Source organism: Lissotriton vulgaris, chromosome 11 (assembly GCF_964263255.1).
Source record: "Lissotriton vulgaris chromosome 11, aLisVul1.2, whole genome shotgun sequence".
Lineage (NCBI taxonomy): Eukaryota > Metazoa > Chordata > Amphibia > Caudata > Salamandridae > Lissotriton > Lissotriton vulgaris.
Genome location: NC_141699.1, coordinates 212,673,285 through 212,694,669, shown reverse-complemented (window position 1 = coordinate 212,694,669; position 21,385 = coordinate 212,673,285). Strand labels below are relative to the sequence as shown.

Sequence of the window (21,385 nt, the reverse complement as noted above, 5' to 3'; positions counted from 1 at the left end):
GAAAGACAATACGGCTCTGACAACAGCTAAGGTGTTGCTTAAGGAATTCTTTCCTCGCTTTGGAGTTTGTAAATTTCTGTGGAGCGATAATGGGCCCCATTTTGTTGGAAAGATTGTGGAATATGTACTGAAGGGGTTAGGGATTCAGCAGAAGTTCCACGCTGTATTCCACCCTCAGTCAGCAGGTCTGGTCGAGTGGTATAATGCGACGTTGAAGCTTAAACTGGCCAAAATTGTGGCGTCTACATCGTTGAAGTGGCCTGATGCTTTGCCGCTAGCACTACTCTCTCTTAGATCAGTACCCCACTCACGAACTGGCCTTACGCCCTATGAGGTGGTGTTTGGGCGCCCGATGAATATCTGGGGGGTGCCCAAGCCGCGAGTAATACATGATGTGCCTTGCGTTATGATGAATGACTATCTGGCACGATTGACAAATGATTTGCTCTCTATTCATCAACAGGTTTGAGAAGCGCTCCCTGACAACTCTACTGGAGAGGGCCATGATCTCCGCCCTGGTGACCACGTGATGATTCGCTCGTTTGAGAGAGCAAGCAGTCTGGAGCCCAGGTGGAAGGGCCCCGAACAGGTCCTCCTTGCAACCCGCACCGCTGTACGAGTGACCAACAGGAAGCGGTGGGTGCATTCGACACATTGTCGCCGTGTCTCCCCGGATCTGGTGACTCCTGCTGTATTGACCGACTACAAAGAGATCTTGGAGAAAGAAAAGAGCCCAGCTGTGACGTCGGCCGAAGTTGAGGGAGCCTTCCCGGACCACGCTGCTGCCGGACGAGAGCGCTACAACTTGCGTCCTCGATGAGAAGATTTTTTTTGTATTTTTAAGACTGGTTGGTTACCGCTCCAGGTTTGTGAAACGGAAACCGGGAATTCCAAGGGGGGGGGGATCAGTTCTGCCAGTGTAGCGACACCCGTCTTGGCCCGGAGAAGAAAACAACGGCTACCTCGGAGTTCAGCACCGTATTTTTCTTTTTTAGGTAAACACGCACGTGTATCTGAGACTTTGTGAACAATTTGTGCTATTTAAGACTTTGCACGAACATTTCTGAACTATGGCATCAATGGCTTCACGTGATAAGAAAGTATTGGGTGCCTTTCTTTTTGTTCTGACTATTGTGGTGATAGCTGTTATAGCCTGGGTAGTTGAACTTGTGGCGCCTGTACGTGAACATTTGCTGCCGACTACCCCGGCTCCGTCTGAACATTTTCATTTTACATTACCCTTTCATGAAGAACGTCATAGGCAAACGTATCTAAATAACAGCTTCATTCAGATTCTTCACCACACACATAACATGACCAATACCTCAAATTGTTGGGTGTGTGGGATGTTGCCAGGGCACCAAAAGAGAGGGGGCACCCCACTTATTCCACTCCCGTTTTCACATAATGGATCATGCAACGCTTGGTACACCATCCTTTTTACTCTGAGATGGCCAACCAAAGGGGGGGTGCTTTTCCGTTTGAATAAAGTATGTTCCCATGACAAGGATGGGTTTCCACGGGCTGAGGGTACTCGATTTGAATGGGAAGAGTACAGGCCCGATAACGTGTCTGCCCCACGTGTGTACAGCAACCAGAGGAATATTAATGTATCAAGTGCACATGTCATTAATGTCATTGCCACAAAAGCCGATTTATGTATCAGAAATAAGGGTTCGATTGCAGTGGGGAAAAGCGAATGTAATACCACTCTCACTTTTGATAGCCCGAATGGCATCTCATTTGTTGCATCACGGAATACGTATTTTATTTGTGGAACGAAGGGTTACCATCAGCTTCCATTGGGGTGGTTGGGCACATGCTATGTATCGTTTGTACTACCTCCTGTATTTATTGCCCCACCAATGTATCACAATGATTACACGTTATATCATGACTTCGTCCTGAATAGGGTTAAGCGAACTGTTGTTCTGGATGACATTGACCAGACTGATACTGCCTTGCAACAGTATGTGGACTTTAATTTGGGACTATTCTCCTTTGTGGGGGCCGCACTGAACAGCCGGAAAATCAGACGACTGACACGTGTTGTCGAGGCTGTAGCGAATGACACTGCCATTGCCCTGGGGAACATTACTGAGGAACTACAGATTTCCAGGATTGTTACGCTCCAAAACAGGATGGTGTTGGATGTCGTTTTGGCTGATCGTGGGGGGGCATGTAGAATTATCGGAAGCAGCTGTTGTGTATATGTTCCGGACAATTCTCCATCTGTTTATGATGCCATCTCCAAGCTTCACAAGATTGCAGCTGAAATACACCCAGACAATGGAACTTGGACACTTTCGGGATGGTTCTGGTCCATGCTTGCTATTTGGGGCTGGAAACTGTTGACGATTCTGTGTATACTTGTGGGAGCAATGTTTTTCATATGCCTATGTATTCAATGTGGCCCAGCCCTATGTTCTATGTGCCTATCAGCCTGCATACCATCCAGACGAGCTCTTGCTCATGACAAAATGATGCTTCATAAAGAAGTAACACAAATCATGTTAATAGATATCGAGGACGAACATCCTGATTATGTTCACTATGAGGTAGATTCAGCTAAACGCTAAAAGGGTCGTCCGTCGTAATTGGCCTGGCCGCGTTAGCGATTAGCTGAACCTACACGTTGTCCTCCTTAACTTGGCTATATACGAAAACGCCATCTTGAATACTGCGGCGGCCATCTTAGATCATAAGCGGCCTCGTGGCCGGCGTGCCCTTTAGTCCGTTGTCCGTTCCAATGACCACTTCAGTCTGCCCAGCAACAGGCTATTTTTAGTACCGGTCAAGCTTGCACATGCGCAGTCCCCACTGACCAGTAAGCCTTTAGGAATGTGCGCCAAACTGACCAGCGGAGTTGTGCCCCCTCCAATGAGCTGGCAGTGTTCCAAAACATGACCATATATGTACATAAATGTGTCCTAACTTGTGCCGCCTATCTTTTTATTGCCCCAAACTGTATATAAATCGGGGTCACACCGGTGTTCGGTGTGATACCTCTTGCATTACCGAAGGGTGCTGTTTGAGTGTACCACCACCCCATGGGGTCTTAATAAACTTGTTCTTTGCCTTTTACAGTTTCCGTGCCAACAGTTCTTGAATGTAAGTGGGTTATCTTCGGAGCATGTAGGCCTTGGGAACCCTGATTTACTTCAGTGGCATTATGGCACGAAGTGCTCCATTCAAAACTAATCATCCAAACTTCAGACTGAATGACTTCTGAATGCTAGCACACGTCTTCAAGTGGGAATAAGGTCCTCATTATTGTACTGAGTGTATCGGAGCCCTGGTATAGCACTTTGTGGGCACTGGTAGGGTATGCCACTCACTGCAAAGCCTGAAGCAGAAAGCTGGGCGGTGCGGTACTTTGGGTTCCCGGAGGTGATGGATAGGGTCTTGGGCCTGAGAAGTTACCAAAGAAGCCTATTTTCAGTGGAACCGTGATCTTTATAGTGAAATCTTTTGAAGGCATCAGTCATTTCAGCTGTGATATACCGAGCCCTCTGTGTTGAGGAGTCATCAGTGCTCAAAACGGCGTGGCACGCGCATCAAGGAAGAATGTGTGCTCAAGTTGTGTCAATATTTCTCAGGTTAGTTGCGGTACCTGTGTACAAGCTCATTGGTTTGTTAGACTTTCCCATCTTCAATATCACCCATTTTAGGACATCCTAACTATCCTCATATTTTTTAGGTAGAGCATTCAAGACCTCTTGTATATACTTTAGTATATACTTAATGTGCATGTACTTTGTGGACTCTGGAAATCATCCCTAGGACTTGTCTGCTTCCGCTTTGGGTCTTTTTTTTTGTTCAACTGCCTCTATTTAACGGTCTTGATAGAAAACGACCAGTAGAGGTCAGTAATATTTCAGAATTGCTTTCTGCTAAAGGACTTTATTTTAAAAAAAATTCTGGCAACTGCCTCTATTTAACTTTCTTGATAGAAAACGACCAGCAGAGGTCACTAAAACACCAGAATCACTTTAGCATTCTGTAGATTCCAGTCCACAGAAATTGTCTTCCACGTAGACAATAATATTTTTTTCAAAACTTGTATTTTCAGTGATCTGACCACCGAAGGCCCTGATATTATATTAAAAACAGAGTTTTGGACTAAACCATTTCCCATTGAAAGGCAATATTTCTCTCCATGTGTTCCCATACCTGGCACGCAGTTTGGTAATTACTTTCCCTCCATGTTAAAGAACAGTAGATATTTCAGCACCCAGGCTAATGTGCTGCTTAGCTAAATACATATAAGGTCCCAAAGGCGAGAATGATTGCATTGCAAATGCTTGTTTTTTGTGGCATATATACAATTATGTTCTTGTTGTAAAGTTAGAACATACACTGCCGGCCTCTGGGTTGTGGGCAAAGAAGCTGTGTTCATGTATTAGGTCTGCGAATTTTGCTGCCAGCCTTTATGGTTGTAGGCTTACAGATGTGTAATGCTAATACTGCAGGATTGTCGTTTAAAACGAATCACAAATTGGTTCAATAAAAGAACTTCTCTGGGGTTCCTGCACGTGGGCAGGACTATTCAGTGCTATCGATTTTAATTGAGATCCCCTGTGACAGAAGCTATCTTGGCACTGGGGCTAAGGAAAGGTTTGTGGTTGGTACAACTGAATTTGAAAAGGCAAGAACAGCTATCACTGACACCAACACCACTGTACAAACTAGCTAAGTCCCACACCCAATCGGCCAAGATACGAAGGAGTGGATCGCTAAATTCACTTGCCTATCATTATTGTGCACATTTTCTTTCCCAGTGGCTTGTGTTTTGAGTAGTTTTGGACAAGAACGCCAAAAGAATTATTACAAATGCTATACCAAAGTACACAAGATTTTCAAATGTATACTTTGCAATCACACTTATTAAGAAATAAAGTACTGGAACAAAAAGTAACATGAACACAACAATTGTCACACTCACAACTATGAAATATCTTTTCTTATTTTTTTTGTTTTTGTCAACATATGATCTAGTGTGGAACTAGGTCTCATCACTTCAGGCATGGAGTTCTAATTCAAGTTCAACAAGCATTTTCCGGGAGCAGACAGGGGTAGGGGAGGGAGTGAAAGCGCGCGATGCGTGCATGCATTTCTCCTGTCCACGTGCGCGTTGACAGGGAGGGAGGGGGAGAGAGGGAGCGAGCTGAGCCCAACGGGGGGAGGGGAGGCAAACCGCGCGCAATCCAATCCGAAGGCGCACGTCAGAATCCGACGTTGCCATAGAGAATGCTGGGCGCGTGCCCAGCTCTTGTCTCCCCTCGTTGTCGGCTGAGCAGACATCTATAGCTCTCGCGGCAAGAGCGCGCTTTCGCCAGGGCTCGACCTAAAAAGTGCCCCGAATTGAAATGGATCACAAAATTATAACCATTTTGTGTCAAACCTGTTCTCTTTCGCTGAGCTGGTCTTTCCAAGCATTAACAACATGCTTCTGGTGCAACTTGGACTCAACCTGAAAGAGAGCAAAAAATAAGGTTGTGAAATATTTTTTGGGTGTGCAAATCTCCAAAACAAGAAAAAAAACACAAAGACGTCATCATAGTGGTTACATTATTTTCAAACCAAATACATCATATTGTAAGGGTAGAATGGAAAATATAAATGGGTCAAACACACTACGAATTAGTTAGAAAAAAGGAATAGCTCATGGTTTGGCAATATTGCCTTTATACATCAATATTTGAAACTTTACTGTTTTCATTTTTATAATGCTACATTTTGAATCATTTCCATTTCCATTATTTAGTAATTTGCATCTCATGCAGGTGGCTTAACGTATAACATATAGCTAGAATTCCTGACATTATGGCTGCTTGCTGTGAGAGCTCATCTACATCAGTATAAAAAGTTAGACCAGGAAAGAAACTTTCAATCAAGGTTTACTTGCAAAAAAACTCATGCCAAATGAATTACTGGACAAGTGCAAGGAAGTGTCACTAGCTGCACTTATAAAGAGGAATATGCATACACGTGAAACTGAACAGCACTTTCAAAAGAGTGACCTATTACCTTTACAAGTTAATTCTCCTGTGAAAACCAATGATATTTTTAAACAATCTGCAAAAATGTCCAGGGCAAATAAAATTGCAAGGAGAGCAACGCTGCCCCATCACCCCCTCCCCCAATCTGGACCCAAATGTCTTCGCTAACAAATTTGAAAGAGTTGGGAACTCAGAAATGAGGAGGAAGTATTATAACCACATACATCCTTAACATGGGGAATAAAAGATAGTTACATCCACGGTTTTGCAGTTAAGACTACATCTGAACTTCGCAAACTATTATAAATCACATCAACATGTACAGCAATATGAAAATATCAACTAAGATTATCAAGAGAGCGCGAGAGATGCTGAACAATTGATATACCCTTCTGCACATTTACGAGTATCTCCAGACTATGGTCGTTGGCCAAGACACGTAAAGGGGCACTAAAAACGAGGATACGCTGTGTATGTTTACACTAAAAAACGACCCCCTAGTTCTTTCTTGCACATGGAGTGCAGAATGCACACGTTCAAAGCTCAAAATCATAACAAGAAATGTGGCAAGGCAATACAGGCCACAATCAATTACCTAAAACTTTAAAGTTTACTTAATCAAGAACCAATCAATGTAGTCAAACAATTAAAAAAAAGTATAAAAAACTAAATTTCTGATATGATTCCGAATTCCACAATACCTCATAAAATAAGCAACTAAGTGCTTCCCAAATGCTTTGGAACCATGCACCACTTTCTAGCACTACAAACACTCCCTGTAGCCCAGCAAGATCATGGAAAAATGTGCCACAGGTATTGCATGCCCACACCCTCCATTTGGAGGTAATTCAAGTAAGATTTTACTAGCCCATTTTGGACCGCCTCCCCTCATCAGTCCACACATAAGGACAATTATGTAAGAGGATTTTTTTGTATCCCAACTTAGAAAATATGGATTAGATTAGTCATGATTATACGGCAAATAAAATCAAAGAAAGAAAGGTCCAAACACCAAACATTATAATGCATTATTGAGAATCCTAGTTTTTATTTGGTCTCAGACCTACCGAGCTATATAAAACCTTCCTCATACACCTTGGTATTGTATCCGCCATGTGACTTGGCCGCTGGCTCCCGTGTGAGTAGATGGGCCGTCCCTATATCATAGTTGACAGGGTTATGGAATCTTTGTGTCTAAATACACTAATTGCCTGGTAAGGACAGCATGGCAACATACAGCTAGGTGTGAGTGGATAGGAAGCTGCTACTAAAAGAGAACACTTGACAACCTGTTACTGTGCTTGGTCGCTTAGTGACCAGCTGCAGAGCAAGGTAACATGGCATCCACAATCTCAAAGAGCTCTCACAAAAACTCAGAATAGTGAATGACACATTCGTAGTGATATATATCAGAATCCTGAATGATAATAACACATTCAATCTCAAGTTTCCTAGTTACATCAGTAAAGTAGAAGTACCCTTTTTGGATCTCTCAGTGTTGGTTGAAGAAGGCAAGGTATGCACAAAACTGTATAGAAAGCCTACAGCAGGCAATACGGGTTTGCACTTTAAAAGTCAGCACCCTGGAATTCTGATTCACAGTATTCCCTTTGGCGAGTAGTTGCGTTTAAAACGAAACTTCACACTCCCGGAAGATTACACCAAAACTGCATGTGAATCCTTGAGCAGGTTTAGAAAGAGGGGATATCAGAATCGTTTATTACCTCCTTGTTAGTCTTCCTCGCCACATGACTTACATAGTGAGCTTCAGCTCCACACCAGAACCCTCCAAAGCAAAAAGTTAGCCTCCCATCCCTTCCCAAGATGGCCGACCCATTACCACCTGACCTCTATAAGAGGCGGGCCGGCCCAACCCATCAGCCTGTTTTTTTTGTTCTGTGCGTCATTACTCTCCAGATGCGTCTTCAGGTAAGTGGTTCCTGCTGTTGCGGGCACGTGGGTCCTTGGTTGGTGGTCCTGCGCTAGCGGACTCTGGGGCTTTTTGGACCTCTCCCCTTCCTTCCCCCGGTCTCTTTTGGGGCTGGTTAGGCTCTGCCTTAGCGAGTCAAGGGTCAATAGGGGGGGCGGGCGGTGTGGTCTGGGACTCTGTTGTTCTGCTCCCATTTGCCCCGCACCTCGCACTGTATCTGTTATGGCTTTTGTCTTAACTCCGCGGTGCTGTGGCTCAAGTGCCTGGTTGGCTCAGTCGGTTGAGCGTCGGGTTTTTGAACTGGGGGCCCAGGGTTCAAGTCCCTGTTCGGGTGGCTTGGTTTGGAAAGGGGTATGTCTGTTGCTTACTCTTTATTTTGCTGAGCGATGTCTGACACTCTGCTGCGCGTGGTGTCACGGCATGTGTTTCAGTACTTGCTTGCTTGCTTGCTTTTTGGCCCCTCCGGTGTATCCCATGGCCCCTGTGTGTGAGTGGCTTTTGGCGGGGTTGTGCTGGGTGCCCGGCGGTTTGTCCTACATGATGCGGCTGCGCCCCCATTGCAATTGCGGACCCCTGGTACACTCACCGTTTCTGTGTGCGCTTCCTTCGGGTTGTGTTCATTTTTTGATGGTGCTCCCTGCGCTCTCGGTCCGTTGGGGCTGGCGGGCGGCTGCGGGGCTGTTCCTTGTACTTGCCGTTTACCTTTCCGGTGCGGCTCGCTTCTTCCCGTGGATTTCCCGCGCTGGGCGGTCCGGGCTTCTGGGGGGCGGGGTGCCGCTTGTCCTCGCGTTTTCTGGCTCTGCCTCCGAGGGGGCGTGTCCACCTCCGTGGCTATGTGCGGCTGCGGTGCTTTGCTGAGTGCGTCTTCCTTCCCGGCCTCCATGTGGTGGTTCTGTGTACTCCCTCTCGCATCATTGGCACTGCGTGTCTTCTGTGTCTGGTGGGGGCGTGCTTGTCCGTCTCATATCTGGCTCACCACTCCATTCTGAGACCCGCTGGTTGGGGTTACTGACTCGTTTTTTTCTCGGAGTTGCCGAGGGTTTACGCTCTGCTGTCGCTTTTTCTGGGCTCCGTTTGCTGCTTGTGGTATGTGTGTGCCTTGCGGTTTCCTTTGTTGGATGTGGCACTACTCCTGGGGTCCTGGTTGGGTGGCCGCCTCGCATCTTCCTGTGGCCTGCTTCGTGTCGCGTTGTGTATGGCCTTGTGTGTTTTTTTCCTCTGGTATCGCGTGTGCTGGGTGTTCACCTCCTGCTTGTGCTCCGCTCTGTGGGTGCTCTGTCATGGAGGGTCCTCTGCTTCCTCCTTTGGTTGCGTTGGTTCCCTGGTTGTTTGCCTGGGTGTGGCGCTGTGTCCTGGCGGTTGTGGTGGCTGCTCTTCCTCAAGTTGGTTCTTTGCCGCTCCTGCTGTCTCACTGTTCGTGGCGCAGCATTGGGCCTTCCCGGTGTTTGTTCGCTCTTCTTTTTCTGCCTGCGAGGGCTCCTTTGGGGGGTGCTTTTCGCATGCTGTTGGGGCTGTGTGCTGGTGGCTCAGTTGTCTACTGCTTCCTCTGTAGGGGCCTGTATTCGGCCTCCTGGTCACGGGCTCTGCTCATGGCAGGTTCTCTCTGCCTTTCTTCCTTCTGAGGTCGATGTTGTGTGTCCCTTTGGATTTGGTTGCACTGTTAGTCTGTTTTTCAGCGCTTTGCTGATGCAATGGCCTGGGTTCGGGTCCCGCTTGTGCTGTGCCCATGTCCCCTGGCGTTTGATTTTCGGACAGTGTTTTCACCTGCTCCTCTGCCAGGCTCCCCTTGCGCCCTCTTCCTCGTGTGTGGTTCGCATACTCGGCGGGTGCTCTTGGGGCGTGTTCGCTTCGGCTGCCTCCTGGGGGCTCTGGGGTTGCCAGTTTGCCAGTGGTTTACACGCATATTTGTTGTGCGTTCCGTGTTTCCTCTGTGCTCGCTTCAGCGGCACATTTCCTGGTATTGGTTATATACTGTGAGGATTTGCATGGTCCCGGCGCTGGGATGGCACGCGTATTCATGTGGCGTTCCATGAATAGCGTCTCCCATTGGGTTGCTCTCTCTGCCTTTTCGCAGGGTTCCTTGGTTTGGCTTGGGTCCATGGTGCTCTGGCTCGGTGGTATGTCTTGTGCCTTGAGTGGTACCCGCCGTTCTCAGGCCGGGGTTCGGTCCCTGCCGTTGTTCAAAGTGTGTCCTTGTGTGGTGCATTTATGGATTGCTTGTTATTCGGCGCCTGTGGCGTTGGGTTGTGGGGCCTCTGCTTCGTGCTTTGCTGTCTTGCCTTCCGGGCTTTGGACCTGTGGTCCTTTTGTCCTGTGGACTCCTGTCCCCGCTGTTTTTTGTGTGGGGTCGGTCCCGGTTGGTTCCTTGTTGTCCGTCCTCCGGGGTTTTCCGGGGGCTGTGGGCTACGGCTTGTCTCTTATGGGCTTCCTGCTGTTGGGGTCTGCCCGTCCGTCTCTGGGCTGCGTCAGTGCTTTCTGGCTGACTGTTTCTGCTGCTGGAGGGCTCTCCTTGTCTTGTCGGGCTCCGCAGCTTTGCCGCTCCCCCCTGTCTCGGCGTGTGGCTCTTGCTCTTTTTTCCTGTCTGCTTCCTGCTGTCTCCGTGCTTCTCCTTGCCCCCTGGGGGTCGGGTCTTTGTTGCGATACTTCTCTTCCGGGCTTTCGGTGCCCTTGGGGCTTTGGCCCTTTGGTGGCTCTGCTTCCTTTGAGTGGTGCCTGCCTGGTCAGTCCGGGGTTTTGACGCCTGCCTCTTTGTTGCGGGGTCGCTTTGGCGGTTTTGCTGTTACTTTCTCTCAGGGTCCTGTTCGTGGGTTTTCCGGTTGGAGTTGTCTGCCTTGGTGGGGCCTTCCTCTGGTCGTGGTTTGGGTCTTGTGGACTGGCAGGGTTTTCTCGCCCCTGTCTGTCCTTTGCAGATCCTCCCCTTCCTGTTGGTCTCGGTGCCTCTGGCCTTTTCCTTGGTTCTTTTTTCCCCCGGCTGTTCCCGCTCCGTCTCCTGGGTGAGCTGGGTTCCTCCTGCCCGTGTGTTGGTGGTACCTTCCTCTGGCCGTTCTTGGGTTCCCGGTCTGTGCTGTGTCGGTGGGTTTCCCTGTGGTCGTTTTTCCCATCTGGCTTCTATTTTGCCGTTCCTTGGCTTCTCTGGGTTTTTTTCCCTTGCCTTGCTGGGGCTTGTTGGTCCCTGTGGTGAGTTTTTCCCCTGCTTCGTGCTCCGGGGTGTGTGCGGGGTTCGCCCCTTTTTGTCTTTGGCGCTTTGATGCGGTCCTTGCCTGGGTCATTTTTGGCTGCGGCCTTTCTGATCCTGGGTGCTCATGTTCTCGTCACCTCTCCTTCTGTGGTTTGTCGGTCGGGCCTCTTTTGTACCTGGTTCGGGAGTCTCCTGGGTCCGTCTGGCCCTGTCTGCTTCCTTTGGATCTCCGGTTTTTGGCTCTTCTGCCTTCTCGTTTGGGCTCCCGGTTTTGCGCTTCCTGGGGTCCCTTTGCCTGCTGGCTGTTTTTGTTTCCAGGGGTGCTTTGGGATTTCCTGGCGGGGCCCTGCGCTTCCGGTGTGGGTGTGTCCTCGTTTCTTTCCACTGGTTTTGGGGTCCCGGGTCCTGTTGGCTCTGGTGGCTCCCTTGATATTTTGTCATGGCTCGGGCTCATCTTCACGCTGCCCTTCTGTTCTTCGCGCCTTTGGTGTGTTGCTGCCGCTCTCCTGTGCCTGTCGGTTCTTCTTTGTCTTGCTGGGCTGGGCCTGGTTGTGGGCTGGCTGTCTGTTTGCCCGCCTGGGTGCTCTCTTCGGCGGCTCGCTCCCTTCTTGTGTTTCTTCCTGGGCCGGTTGCTTGGTCCCTGTGCAGGGTGTTCCCGTACCTGGCCGGTTGGCAACTTTCTGCCTCTTCTTCTTCTTGGTGCCTGTGGGTTTTCAGTTTTTCGCCTTTGCCCGGTTGGTTCTCCTCCGGGTCTCTTCGGTGTCGAATCCGGCTCCTTCCTGGGTTCGTTTTACCTGGTGCATGCCTGGGTTCTCTCCTTGGAGTCGCGGTCCCTTCCAGGGGTCCTTTGTGTGGCGGGGGTTGTTCCCCTTCTTTTTCTTTTCGGCACCCTTTTCCATTCTTCCGGCTCTTGCCTGTCTGTTGGTTGGCTCTGGTGCCGCTTTCCGATCTTTCTAGTTCGGCTCTCTCGCGGGTTGTGGTCGCCCTTGCGGTATTGCTGTGTTGGACGAACTGGTTGCCTCTTTCCACTGTTGATTTTTTGTTGGGTCGCTGTGGTAGGGTTGTCCTCTGTTCGTTCGGTTCCTCTCTTGGACTTTTGCTCCCCTCTCACTTTGTGCTGCCTGTTGGCCGGCCCTGGTGTGTTGTTCGGGCCTGCTCATTCTGTTCTGGCCCTGGTTGCTGTTGCCTTTTTTTGGCTCCGTGCGTTCCGGCCCGTGCCTTTCTCTGCCTTCCTTCGGTTGGGGCGGTTTTCCTGGTGACTCTTGGTGTCTCTGGGGTCCGGTTTTGTTTTTTGGCCTTCCCGGTGTCTTTGGTCCCGGGTTGGTTCTCCTACTCGTGGTTGCCTCTCTCCGGGGTGGTCCTTCCGCTCGTACTTGTCTGTTGGGTTTGACCTCTTTCGTGGGCATCCCCTTCTGGTCTGTTGGTTTCTTGTGAGTTTCCATGAAGCCGCTTGGCTTTGGTATGTGCTCACTATGTAAGTCATGTGGCGAGGAAGACTAACGAAGAGATAATGCCCCGGTTACTTACTGGTAATCTTCATTACTCCGAGTATAGTCTTCCTCGCCACATGAGTTCCCATCCCTCCCTCCCTGTCTGGCTATCGGCTTCATGTTTGTGCTTGGTGGTTTCAGGCTGATGGATTGGGCCGGCCCGCCTCTTATAGAGGTCAGGTGGTAATGGGTCGGCCATCTTGGGAAGGGATGGGAGGCTAACTTTTTGCTTTGGAGGGTTCTGGTGTGGAGCTGAAGCTCACTATGTAAGTCATGTGGCGAGGAAGACTATACTCGGAATAATGAAGATTACCGGTAAGTAACCGGGGCATTACATGATATGGCAATGAGGGTACAATCCACCTAGAGACCAATGCTATTAAGGCACGAAACGACTGAAGAGTCTGAGATTGTTAATGATACAGAAGCTGTGAGATTAATCTTAGGCTTCTCAGCCGAATCTAGAAAAATCTGAGAGTTAGTTGAAATGAACTGGAAGGTCCTATAGACAGACAGTGTTATCGGTAATCTGTTACCTAACAGGCCCGAAATCACATATCGGAAAAGTAAATCATTAAAAGACATGTTAGCATGCACTCATTTCGTTAAGACAGTGCCCAAAACACCAGCAGTAGGATTTTGTCCTTGCACTTCTTGCAAGGTATATAAGAATAGTGTGAAAGTGAAGGAATATTCAATCTCTGGTAGGAAAACAAAACATGCAAACTAATGAATTGCAAAACTAGTTTTTTGGTGTATTGTTTGGTGTGCCCGTGTGGTCTCCAGTATATTGGAAGTACAATCCCTCCTGCCAAAAAGAGGATACTGGAGCACACACGGGCAATCATGGGAGAGTTATTAGGGAATGTAAGACTGTCAGATCATTGAAAATGAAAATGTAATTATCTGTTTATTTTGTAAATCTCACCCGCTTGTTTTGAAAGTTGAAAAATAAATGTTTGATCGCAAGATATGATTTGAATAGAGTTGGCTTACTGATTCTGGGTTGTGATAATAACAGAACTCTTAAGATTTGTTTGCCCATCTTGAGGGGTTACACTCGATAAAATCTCCGAAGTTGTATATTGGATAAATTGTGATCAATGAATTGCGCCATGGACAGTGCCTAGGTAATTTACGTGTCACTGATAGCGGGTTTACCTATTACGGGCTCAATTTTGAATTGCAGGACATCATTTTGCTTTGGATGAATTTGGATTACTGTTCTTAAATTACTTTATAACAGTGCCCTGTAATGAAACATGAAATATATGGGCCGATGAGGATTTGTATAGTTTTCAATTGTGGAAAGCAATATGCTAAGATTTCAAATCAATGTGTTAACCATGAGGTTTCAGACACATTTGTAAAGTTGCAAATCGCTGTTTATTACAACATAAGACTATTACGCCAGCCTGGCAAAGATGGCACAGAGAAGCGATCTCTATTTTCTGAAAGTCCTTTTTTGTCTTCATGAATTATTTTCTCAATGAATTAAACAATCTGTTATTTAAAGGCTCTGTTTTGTGGGTCAACTAACACTGACGAAGGCCAGGTGGCCAGAACGCGTGTGTTAGCATTCTGATTTCTGGAGTTGGAATAAACTAAATTAAATATATTGAGCCTGAGTGCGCAGCCTCCGGTTTCTCGTGTGGAGACATTGTGGCGAAATATATATATACATATAAATATATATATATATATATAAAATCATACACACACGCACATACCTATCCACTAACCACGAATCTATGCATCAATGTATCTATCTATCCATCTATATATATGTTGCTCTGGGGGAAACCACTCTATTAGTTACACCAAATCATTATGACAGTATGTTTATGAATAAGACTGCTGTATAGGCTTATAACTAAGACGTAGTTAATATGGATCATTAGTAAGGCACTAGAACCTGCCCTCTGGGTAGGGGGGAGGCAGAAAATCACACCACACAAGAATGTACGATAAAAAAGGGGAAGGGTAATATCACTAGAATGAAAATAGTGAAAGAGGTAGAAAAGGGGTAACTGAAAGTCGATTGCTGTCGAAAACAAGTGTTCAAAAGAGAAAGTAAGTGGGTGTCAGAGTCCTGGTTTAACATAAATGTATTATTTATGTACATAATCAATGGAGATAGATAGTTCATGGGCCAGACATATACTAGAGCAGCTTTGTTCATGAGAATTGATATGCTTAAAGGTGCTCTCCATCTAATGAGCCATGGTGAACTGCAGCTTAATTGGCTCCCAAGTGGCTGATTTAGTTCAACACAGCCATAAAGGTATAATTATCATAAACTGCAATTGCGATCAACAAGGATTCCTGTGGGGTGTGGGAGATACAACCTCACTCCAAATATCTAAACAATTTTGCAGGAAGCAATGTCTTGATCCTCACGCGGAGACCCTGTGCAACAAGCTGCTGCTATCTGATCTATGTAGAAGTTTATTTCTCTGCTCTGTGCCGGGGATTTCCACAACCATGTACGCAGCAGCTACTCGATTTGTTGAATTCATTTGGGCCAGAAAGGTGAAGCATGATGCACATAATGTCATTCTTCATATGGCACTACAAGACACGGGGGGATTGGAAACGGGAAGGTGACTTCAATGCACCCTGGCTTGCTGGAGAGCACCAATCTGGTCCCTGTTTCTTCAGATGGTCAGTGAAGGGCTCTACCTAAATATGGGCACATTTATCAAAAGAACTTATGGTTGTATTAAAAAGGTTGTATCACTATTCTGCTTCAAGGTGGCACTTTGTTATTGCAGTATGGTAGAGGCTCATTTTTTGGTCTTACATGTCCTGTTGTGCTCCCATATGCATTTAAGGGTGAAAATAAAATAATACTCGATCTTTCTATTCCCGTTGCAGAAGTTCCAAATGGTTGCAAAAACCAGAATAATGCCTGCACAGCTCAGGCGTTCTCACTATTGCTTGCATTATTGAGTGACTGAGGGATTGTCAGGAGGAACTGTGCTTGAATGCTTGCCGTACAAGCATTTGTTGCCTTAACATGGACACTAATTATTCATTCTACTCAAGGGACTAATGTTCAACAGACTATGTGACTGGTCTGTTAAGAGTTAAATCTCTATGACTCCACCGGGCGTCTGTGTACTATTCAGATATTATAAACCATATTTCATAAAATTAAAGATGTTCAAAGTAAGATCATTGGAGAAAATTTACCTGTGAAATGAGTGTTGACTGCGGTTTTGCTCAATGATGGATTACAAGAGAATCAAATCCTAGTCTCTAAAAATGTGAATTAATAAATTGACAATGTAATGTTAAGCATATTTTTTTTTAACTATGTGGGACACAAGTATTTTTGATATAATAAATGGATTTCTTGTAAATATATTAGACTTCTACTTTGATATGTTGTTAGAATCATTGTTGAGTTACTCAGAATTGTCAATGTGAGCGCTTCAGAGATTTTTCTAACTTCATAAGCTGCTTGGGAAGACAGCACAAATTCATCAATTATCAGCAAATTCACATTTGTTGGAAATTCCAGAACTTTATTGTAAGTTGCCCAATAAATTTTCAATTTAATAGATCATCAAGGAGTACTTTCCAAGGTCCTCTGCCCCAGCACTAGAAATTCCCTCACACCCTGAACCTACATCCCATCCCAACCATACATGTGTAAACTACCTTGAATCATCACTCATTCTCCTAACATAGTTTAAAAGTTCCCTATTGCTCGTTCAGCAATCCAAGGTTCCCCTAGATAGGTTTACTCTGAATGAAATACCCAAATAAATACTTTTTTTCTCCAATAGATAAAGCAGACTGCTGGGGAAGCATTGTCTAGCTGTGATATTCTTACAAGACCAGAAGCTACCATTATCAATTATATTCTTTAATATATTCTCTATGCAAAACTTAAAAGAACGCAATTACACTTCAAGATCCAACACAGGACTCAGAATGTGCTCAATCAATAATAAAAACACATGCTTTTTAACAAAAATGTATTGGTTAAATGCAAATCAAATTAGGGATGCATGAAGGTTGTAGGCTGTTAAGGGGTTCTTAATGGTAAACCTTTTAAGGAGCAGTTAAGTATTACTATATTATAGAATTAAGGGGTTTGAAACAATATGGATGGCAGATCTGTTGCTTTTTATAGGGAGCACTCTGTACATTTGGTTCAATACCACTGGTATGGCTTGAGTAGAGCTTGCCCAGAACAGTAAGTCACTAGTTAGCCATTTTGATGCCAAACAATGTGCAATTGTGGTGCTCCAGATCAGCTGGAGCTTCGGCTGGAAGATGAAGTCTCACAAAAGCGCGAAAATTAAGAGCTGTTTCATGCAGATATGCAACTGATAGCGTGAGATACTCCTAACAGTTAGGTATCAGAAGCATGTACTGAGCGAGTTAGCGCTTAGATTCTCCCATTTTACAGTACTGGGCGACTTAAACCTGCACTTAGACTCCCTTAAGGAACCAGGAGTTGGTTGCTTTATGGATATCATTGACGTGCTTGGACTTACTCTCCTGAATCGCGAACCCAAACATCTAGCAGGACATTTATTGGACTGTATCTGCTCTAAATCCACTAGCCTGAGAGTTAAGCCCCCCAGCCCTCAGACTTGGACCGATCATTTCTTTGTTCCTTTTCATATTGCACAAAATCCTAAACCTATAGTCACCTCTATAAAAAGTACTAAAAGTCCTGAGGAAAAATACACTCCTAACTGGAAAGAATTATCCAGCAGACCTGATGTTGTAGAAAAGTTAAAAGTCAGTATACCGGTTCTATCAGGTCATACTTCTGCTGACAATCAGAACTTTTGCGACTGGATTGCCAGAGCGGGTGCCTCGTTGAGATCAACCAGCAATAATAATTCAAGGGCCATTAAGACCAAAAAGAGTGCCCCATGGTTCTCATTGGCCTTGAAATTGGAACTGGGAGAAGTAAGAGTTTTGGAACGGAGGTGGCGTAGAAACTACGATGCTACCGCCCGTAACGCCTATAGATCAGCAAGACGGAAGTATCATGCTGGAATAAAGTTAGCCAAGAAAGCCCATTACCTACAGGCCATCTCCACGACGGGCCAGGGACAAAAAGAAATCTTCAAGATAGTAAAGGATTTTATGAACCCATCAGCCCTTTCGCAGGAGATTCCTCCGTCTCAAAATCTCTGCAATGCGATATCTGATTATTTTGACAATAAGATCCTTGACATCGTGAAGACTTTCCCTTCAGTACCCGCTATGTCCGTAGTTCCTGAACAGACAGAGGAGGTGAGGACCCCTGCCCGCTGGAGGAATTTGTCCCAGTCTCCCTTGAAGAGACCTCCAAGGCTATTCTGGCCTTGTCCCCCTTTAGTCCTACAGACCTTAGTAGAGGTGGTTAATTCTATTATCAATAGGATTATTAATTCATCATTAGCTACGGCAGACATTCCTAATGACTGGAAGCTTGCAGCTGTCAAGCCTCTCCAGAAAAAGGCATTAGCTGACCCTACCACCCTTTCCAACCTGCGTCCTATCTCCCTGCTTCCGGTGCTGTTCAAACTGGTGGAAAAGTTCGTCAATAGTCAACTGACGAGCTTTTTGGAGAAGAACAACATTCTACACCCCAACCAGTCAGGGTTTCGGTCAAAACACTCTACCGAGTCGGCCCTGCTATTTACAGCAGAGACCTTACGAACGGCCATGGACCAGGGAAAGAAGGCTGTCCTAATCCTACTTGACCTGTCGGCAGCCTTTGATACGGTCTCACATAACATCTTAGTGGACGGGTTGGCTGCCGCAGGAGTAGGAGGGCAGGCCTTGGCATGGCTCAGGAACTTCCTCAGCAATAGACGCCAAGTCACAGTGTTGGGTCAATACCAGTCTGAAGCAAAGGTCGTCAGCTCCGGGGTCCCTCAGGGCTCGAGTCTAAGTCCTGTACTTTTTAATCTGTGCATGGTACCCCTAGTGAAACTGATCGTATCATTTCAGATCAGCACAATATCATATGCTGACGACACCCGGATCATCCTGGTGTTGGACAGGGAACGGCCTGGTGCCGAGGAAGATCTTAAGGAGTGTCTAGAAGCAACGTTTAAATGGATGACTGACAATCATTTAAAATGTAATGCTGGAAAGACAGAAATCTTGCCATTTGGCAATCATAATCTGTTTTCCCCAAAAATGTGTTGGCCTGCTGATGCAGAAGCCCCCCCAACACAATTACATCTGCTCGTAACTTGGGTATAAAGTTCGACGATCAACTGTCTTTCAAACATCAAGCGGTGGCCGTAGCTGGGACGTGCTTCCAGATTATAAAGGCTTTGAGGAGGTTTTTTGATCTTCTCCCGTTGCCGGCCAGAAAAACGGTCGCAGTGGCCCTAATAAATTCCAGGTTGGATTACTGTAATGGCTTATATGCTGGAGCTAATAAAGCTGTACTCCATAGGTTACAAATGGTCCAACATGCAGCGGCCCGCCTTGTATTACGTTGGCCCCGTAGGTCTTCAGCCTCAGCAGCACTCAATGCGCTCCATTGGCTACCAATTGGTAAAAGGATTCTTTTTAAGATTCTTATAATCACCTTCAGGGCATTTCAACAGCAAGGACCAAAATACCTGTGTAATGGGTTCAAAAGATATCACCCGACACGCTGTTTGAGGTCTGCCAGTCAGAATCTGCTCACAATCCCTTGATTCAAGCTGGCAACAAAAGGTGGCAAATCCCTTTTTGTACTGGGCGCCAAGGCCTGGAATAAGCTCCCGCCCTCTTTACGATCATTGTCCCAAGAAACTCAATTCAGGAAAGCATTAAAAACCTGGGTCTTTTCTTTAACTGAGGTTGCCTGCAGGGCGCTGGTGTAATGTGTAGTGCAAAGTGTAAGTCATCTCTTTTCCCTCCAACCCCTCCATCTGGGTTGGGTGAGCGCCAAGATACTCCTTGGAGTGACAGGAGCGCTATAAAAGTGTCCTTTACATTACATTACATTACATTACATTACATGTAGATTAAAACTCTATGGTTGAGTGAGCAGCCATTCTGGATTCAGAGAAAATCCATTGGTACATATTACACATAACTCAAATCTGCCAATCAGTCAATATAAGCTGTTCTGATAAATGATAGGTTTACAAAAATATGTGGTGAAAAATCCCTATGTTTAACTATTTGTGGTGAAAACCCACCATTTTTAACTATCATTATGTTAGGCATGAGGGAATGAGCAGGGTGGATTCTGCAAAGGTTCAAGAAGAAATTATCAAGAGGCTTATAAATAAGAATATGACAGACTCAATTAGATATGTGGTAGGCAAGATGTTTGCTAAAAGGAATAGAGAAATGCAAGTTGATGAGGAATGCTGGTCAATAGTATGCTATGAAGAGGAGGTAATGGAAGAAACATTAGTGGAAATGCCTTAAAAAGGCACAATTTGGATGAAAATATGGTGACTAAGCTGAGCCTAGACTCACAAGAGAACATTCCTGAATAAAGGGGAAGAGTTTGATCAAATGAAATTAACTGACGTGCCCAAAGGATCATGAATAGATCCTGGATTTACATGAAGCAGATGTTCAACAGAAAGAGTCTGGTATTGAGGTGTTAACTCTCAAGCTACTTAAAAAAGAAACTTGAAGGATCCCAAAGGGTAGTTAATTCTCAGTACTTTAGCGATAAGGGTTCAAAGAAGTATCAGCTGACGGCTAACGGACTAACTACATAGGCCAGTACATCGAAGATTGGAATTATACACCACTTGATAGTTAGCAGTGTAATGTGGGCAGAGTGTTCTCAACCTGTTATTGATTAAATGGTTGGCACAACCCCAAGCCTGGATCCTGAAATGATTACCTTCATATTTAAGATGGAGACAGACCCTAGAAAGCACTCATTCAAACAGTATTAAAACACGTTTCCTTGATTTTCTGATGCCTTTTGCACAAATATTTGATACTGTTTAGGAGGCACCTCTTGAAGGCTTCAAGGTGGATATAAATCTGTTAAGATGATGGATCCAGCAAGGTGCTTTAGCTAGTGCCCGTGCTGACTTTATCATTGAATGTAGGAGGGCTATTTTGATGAACATCAGTCTAAAATTCAGGTATTTAGCTAGGAAGAAGAATGGTTCAAATACCAGTGAGTGGGTTACTCTTTAGTGAAGGCATAGTAAAGAGTATAGGAAAATATGGCTCGACTTCTACAGTGTTAGAGAAAGCACAAAACTCAATGATTAAGACCTTTGGAAGAGGCAATATTTTTCTATGGGGCTGGTTAATGAGGCTTTTTTCTGGCAGTGGTTTTACAAGGTATCATTATCAAGGGAGAGGAAACTTCAGAGGCTTCCGGTCTGTAACAGGGTTCTTCCCTTTGAGAGGATAAGCAGTATGGGTAGAAACTCCAGACAAAGAACACAGGCAACGTCATTTCCCAAAGTGAGTTTTTAGACATGTATCAATTCTTCATAAAAAAAGATGGGAGGAAGATTGAATAGTTTTGCAAATAAATGGGGAGAAATGACTAACAATCCTTTGGTCTGGAGGACCGTAAGAGGTTTCATAATAGAGTTTACAGAGTATCCAAAATGAAATAAAGAACCAGGTTCCCTAGTACGGTCAGTAGAAGAAATACATGTAGTGGACCTAGAGCTTAGGTAAATGTTACAAAAAGGTGCAATAAAGGAAATTAGAGGAACACAGGAAACAGTTTGATATTACTTTCTGTTTAGTCAAGAAAAAAGACAAAGGATGTAGTCCTATGATAAATTTGCAGAACCTATATTCCCCCTTAGTATACACACGTTTGAAGATGGAA

At 45.5% G+C, this 21,385-nt stretch overlaps 1 protein-coding gene and 1 non-coding gene across 2 annotated transcripts in view; one reads left to right on the top strand and one right to left on the bottom strand.

Moving 5' to 3' along the window:
- The window catches only part of TCHP (trichoplein keratin filament binding), a 343,197-nt gene that overhangs the window by 190,111 nt on the left and 131,701 nt on the right, over nucleotides 1-21,385 (bottom strand). The window contains exon 5 of the mRNA XM_086943123.1: nucleotides 5,405-5,473. Coding sequence (XP_086799249.1) covers nucleotides 5,405-5,473 — 69 coding nt within the window. The remainder of the gene's footprint in view (nucleotides 1-5,404; nucleotides 5,474-21,385) is intronic.
- LOC147679539 (U6 spliceosomal RNA) lies at nucleotides 9,863-9,969 on the top strand. Its single transcript, XR_015301163.1, has one exon. It is a non-coding gene; the product is annotated as a U6 spliceosomal RNA (small nuclear RNA).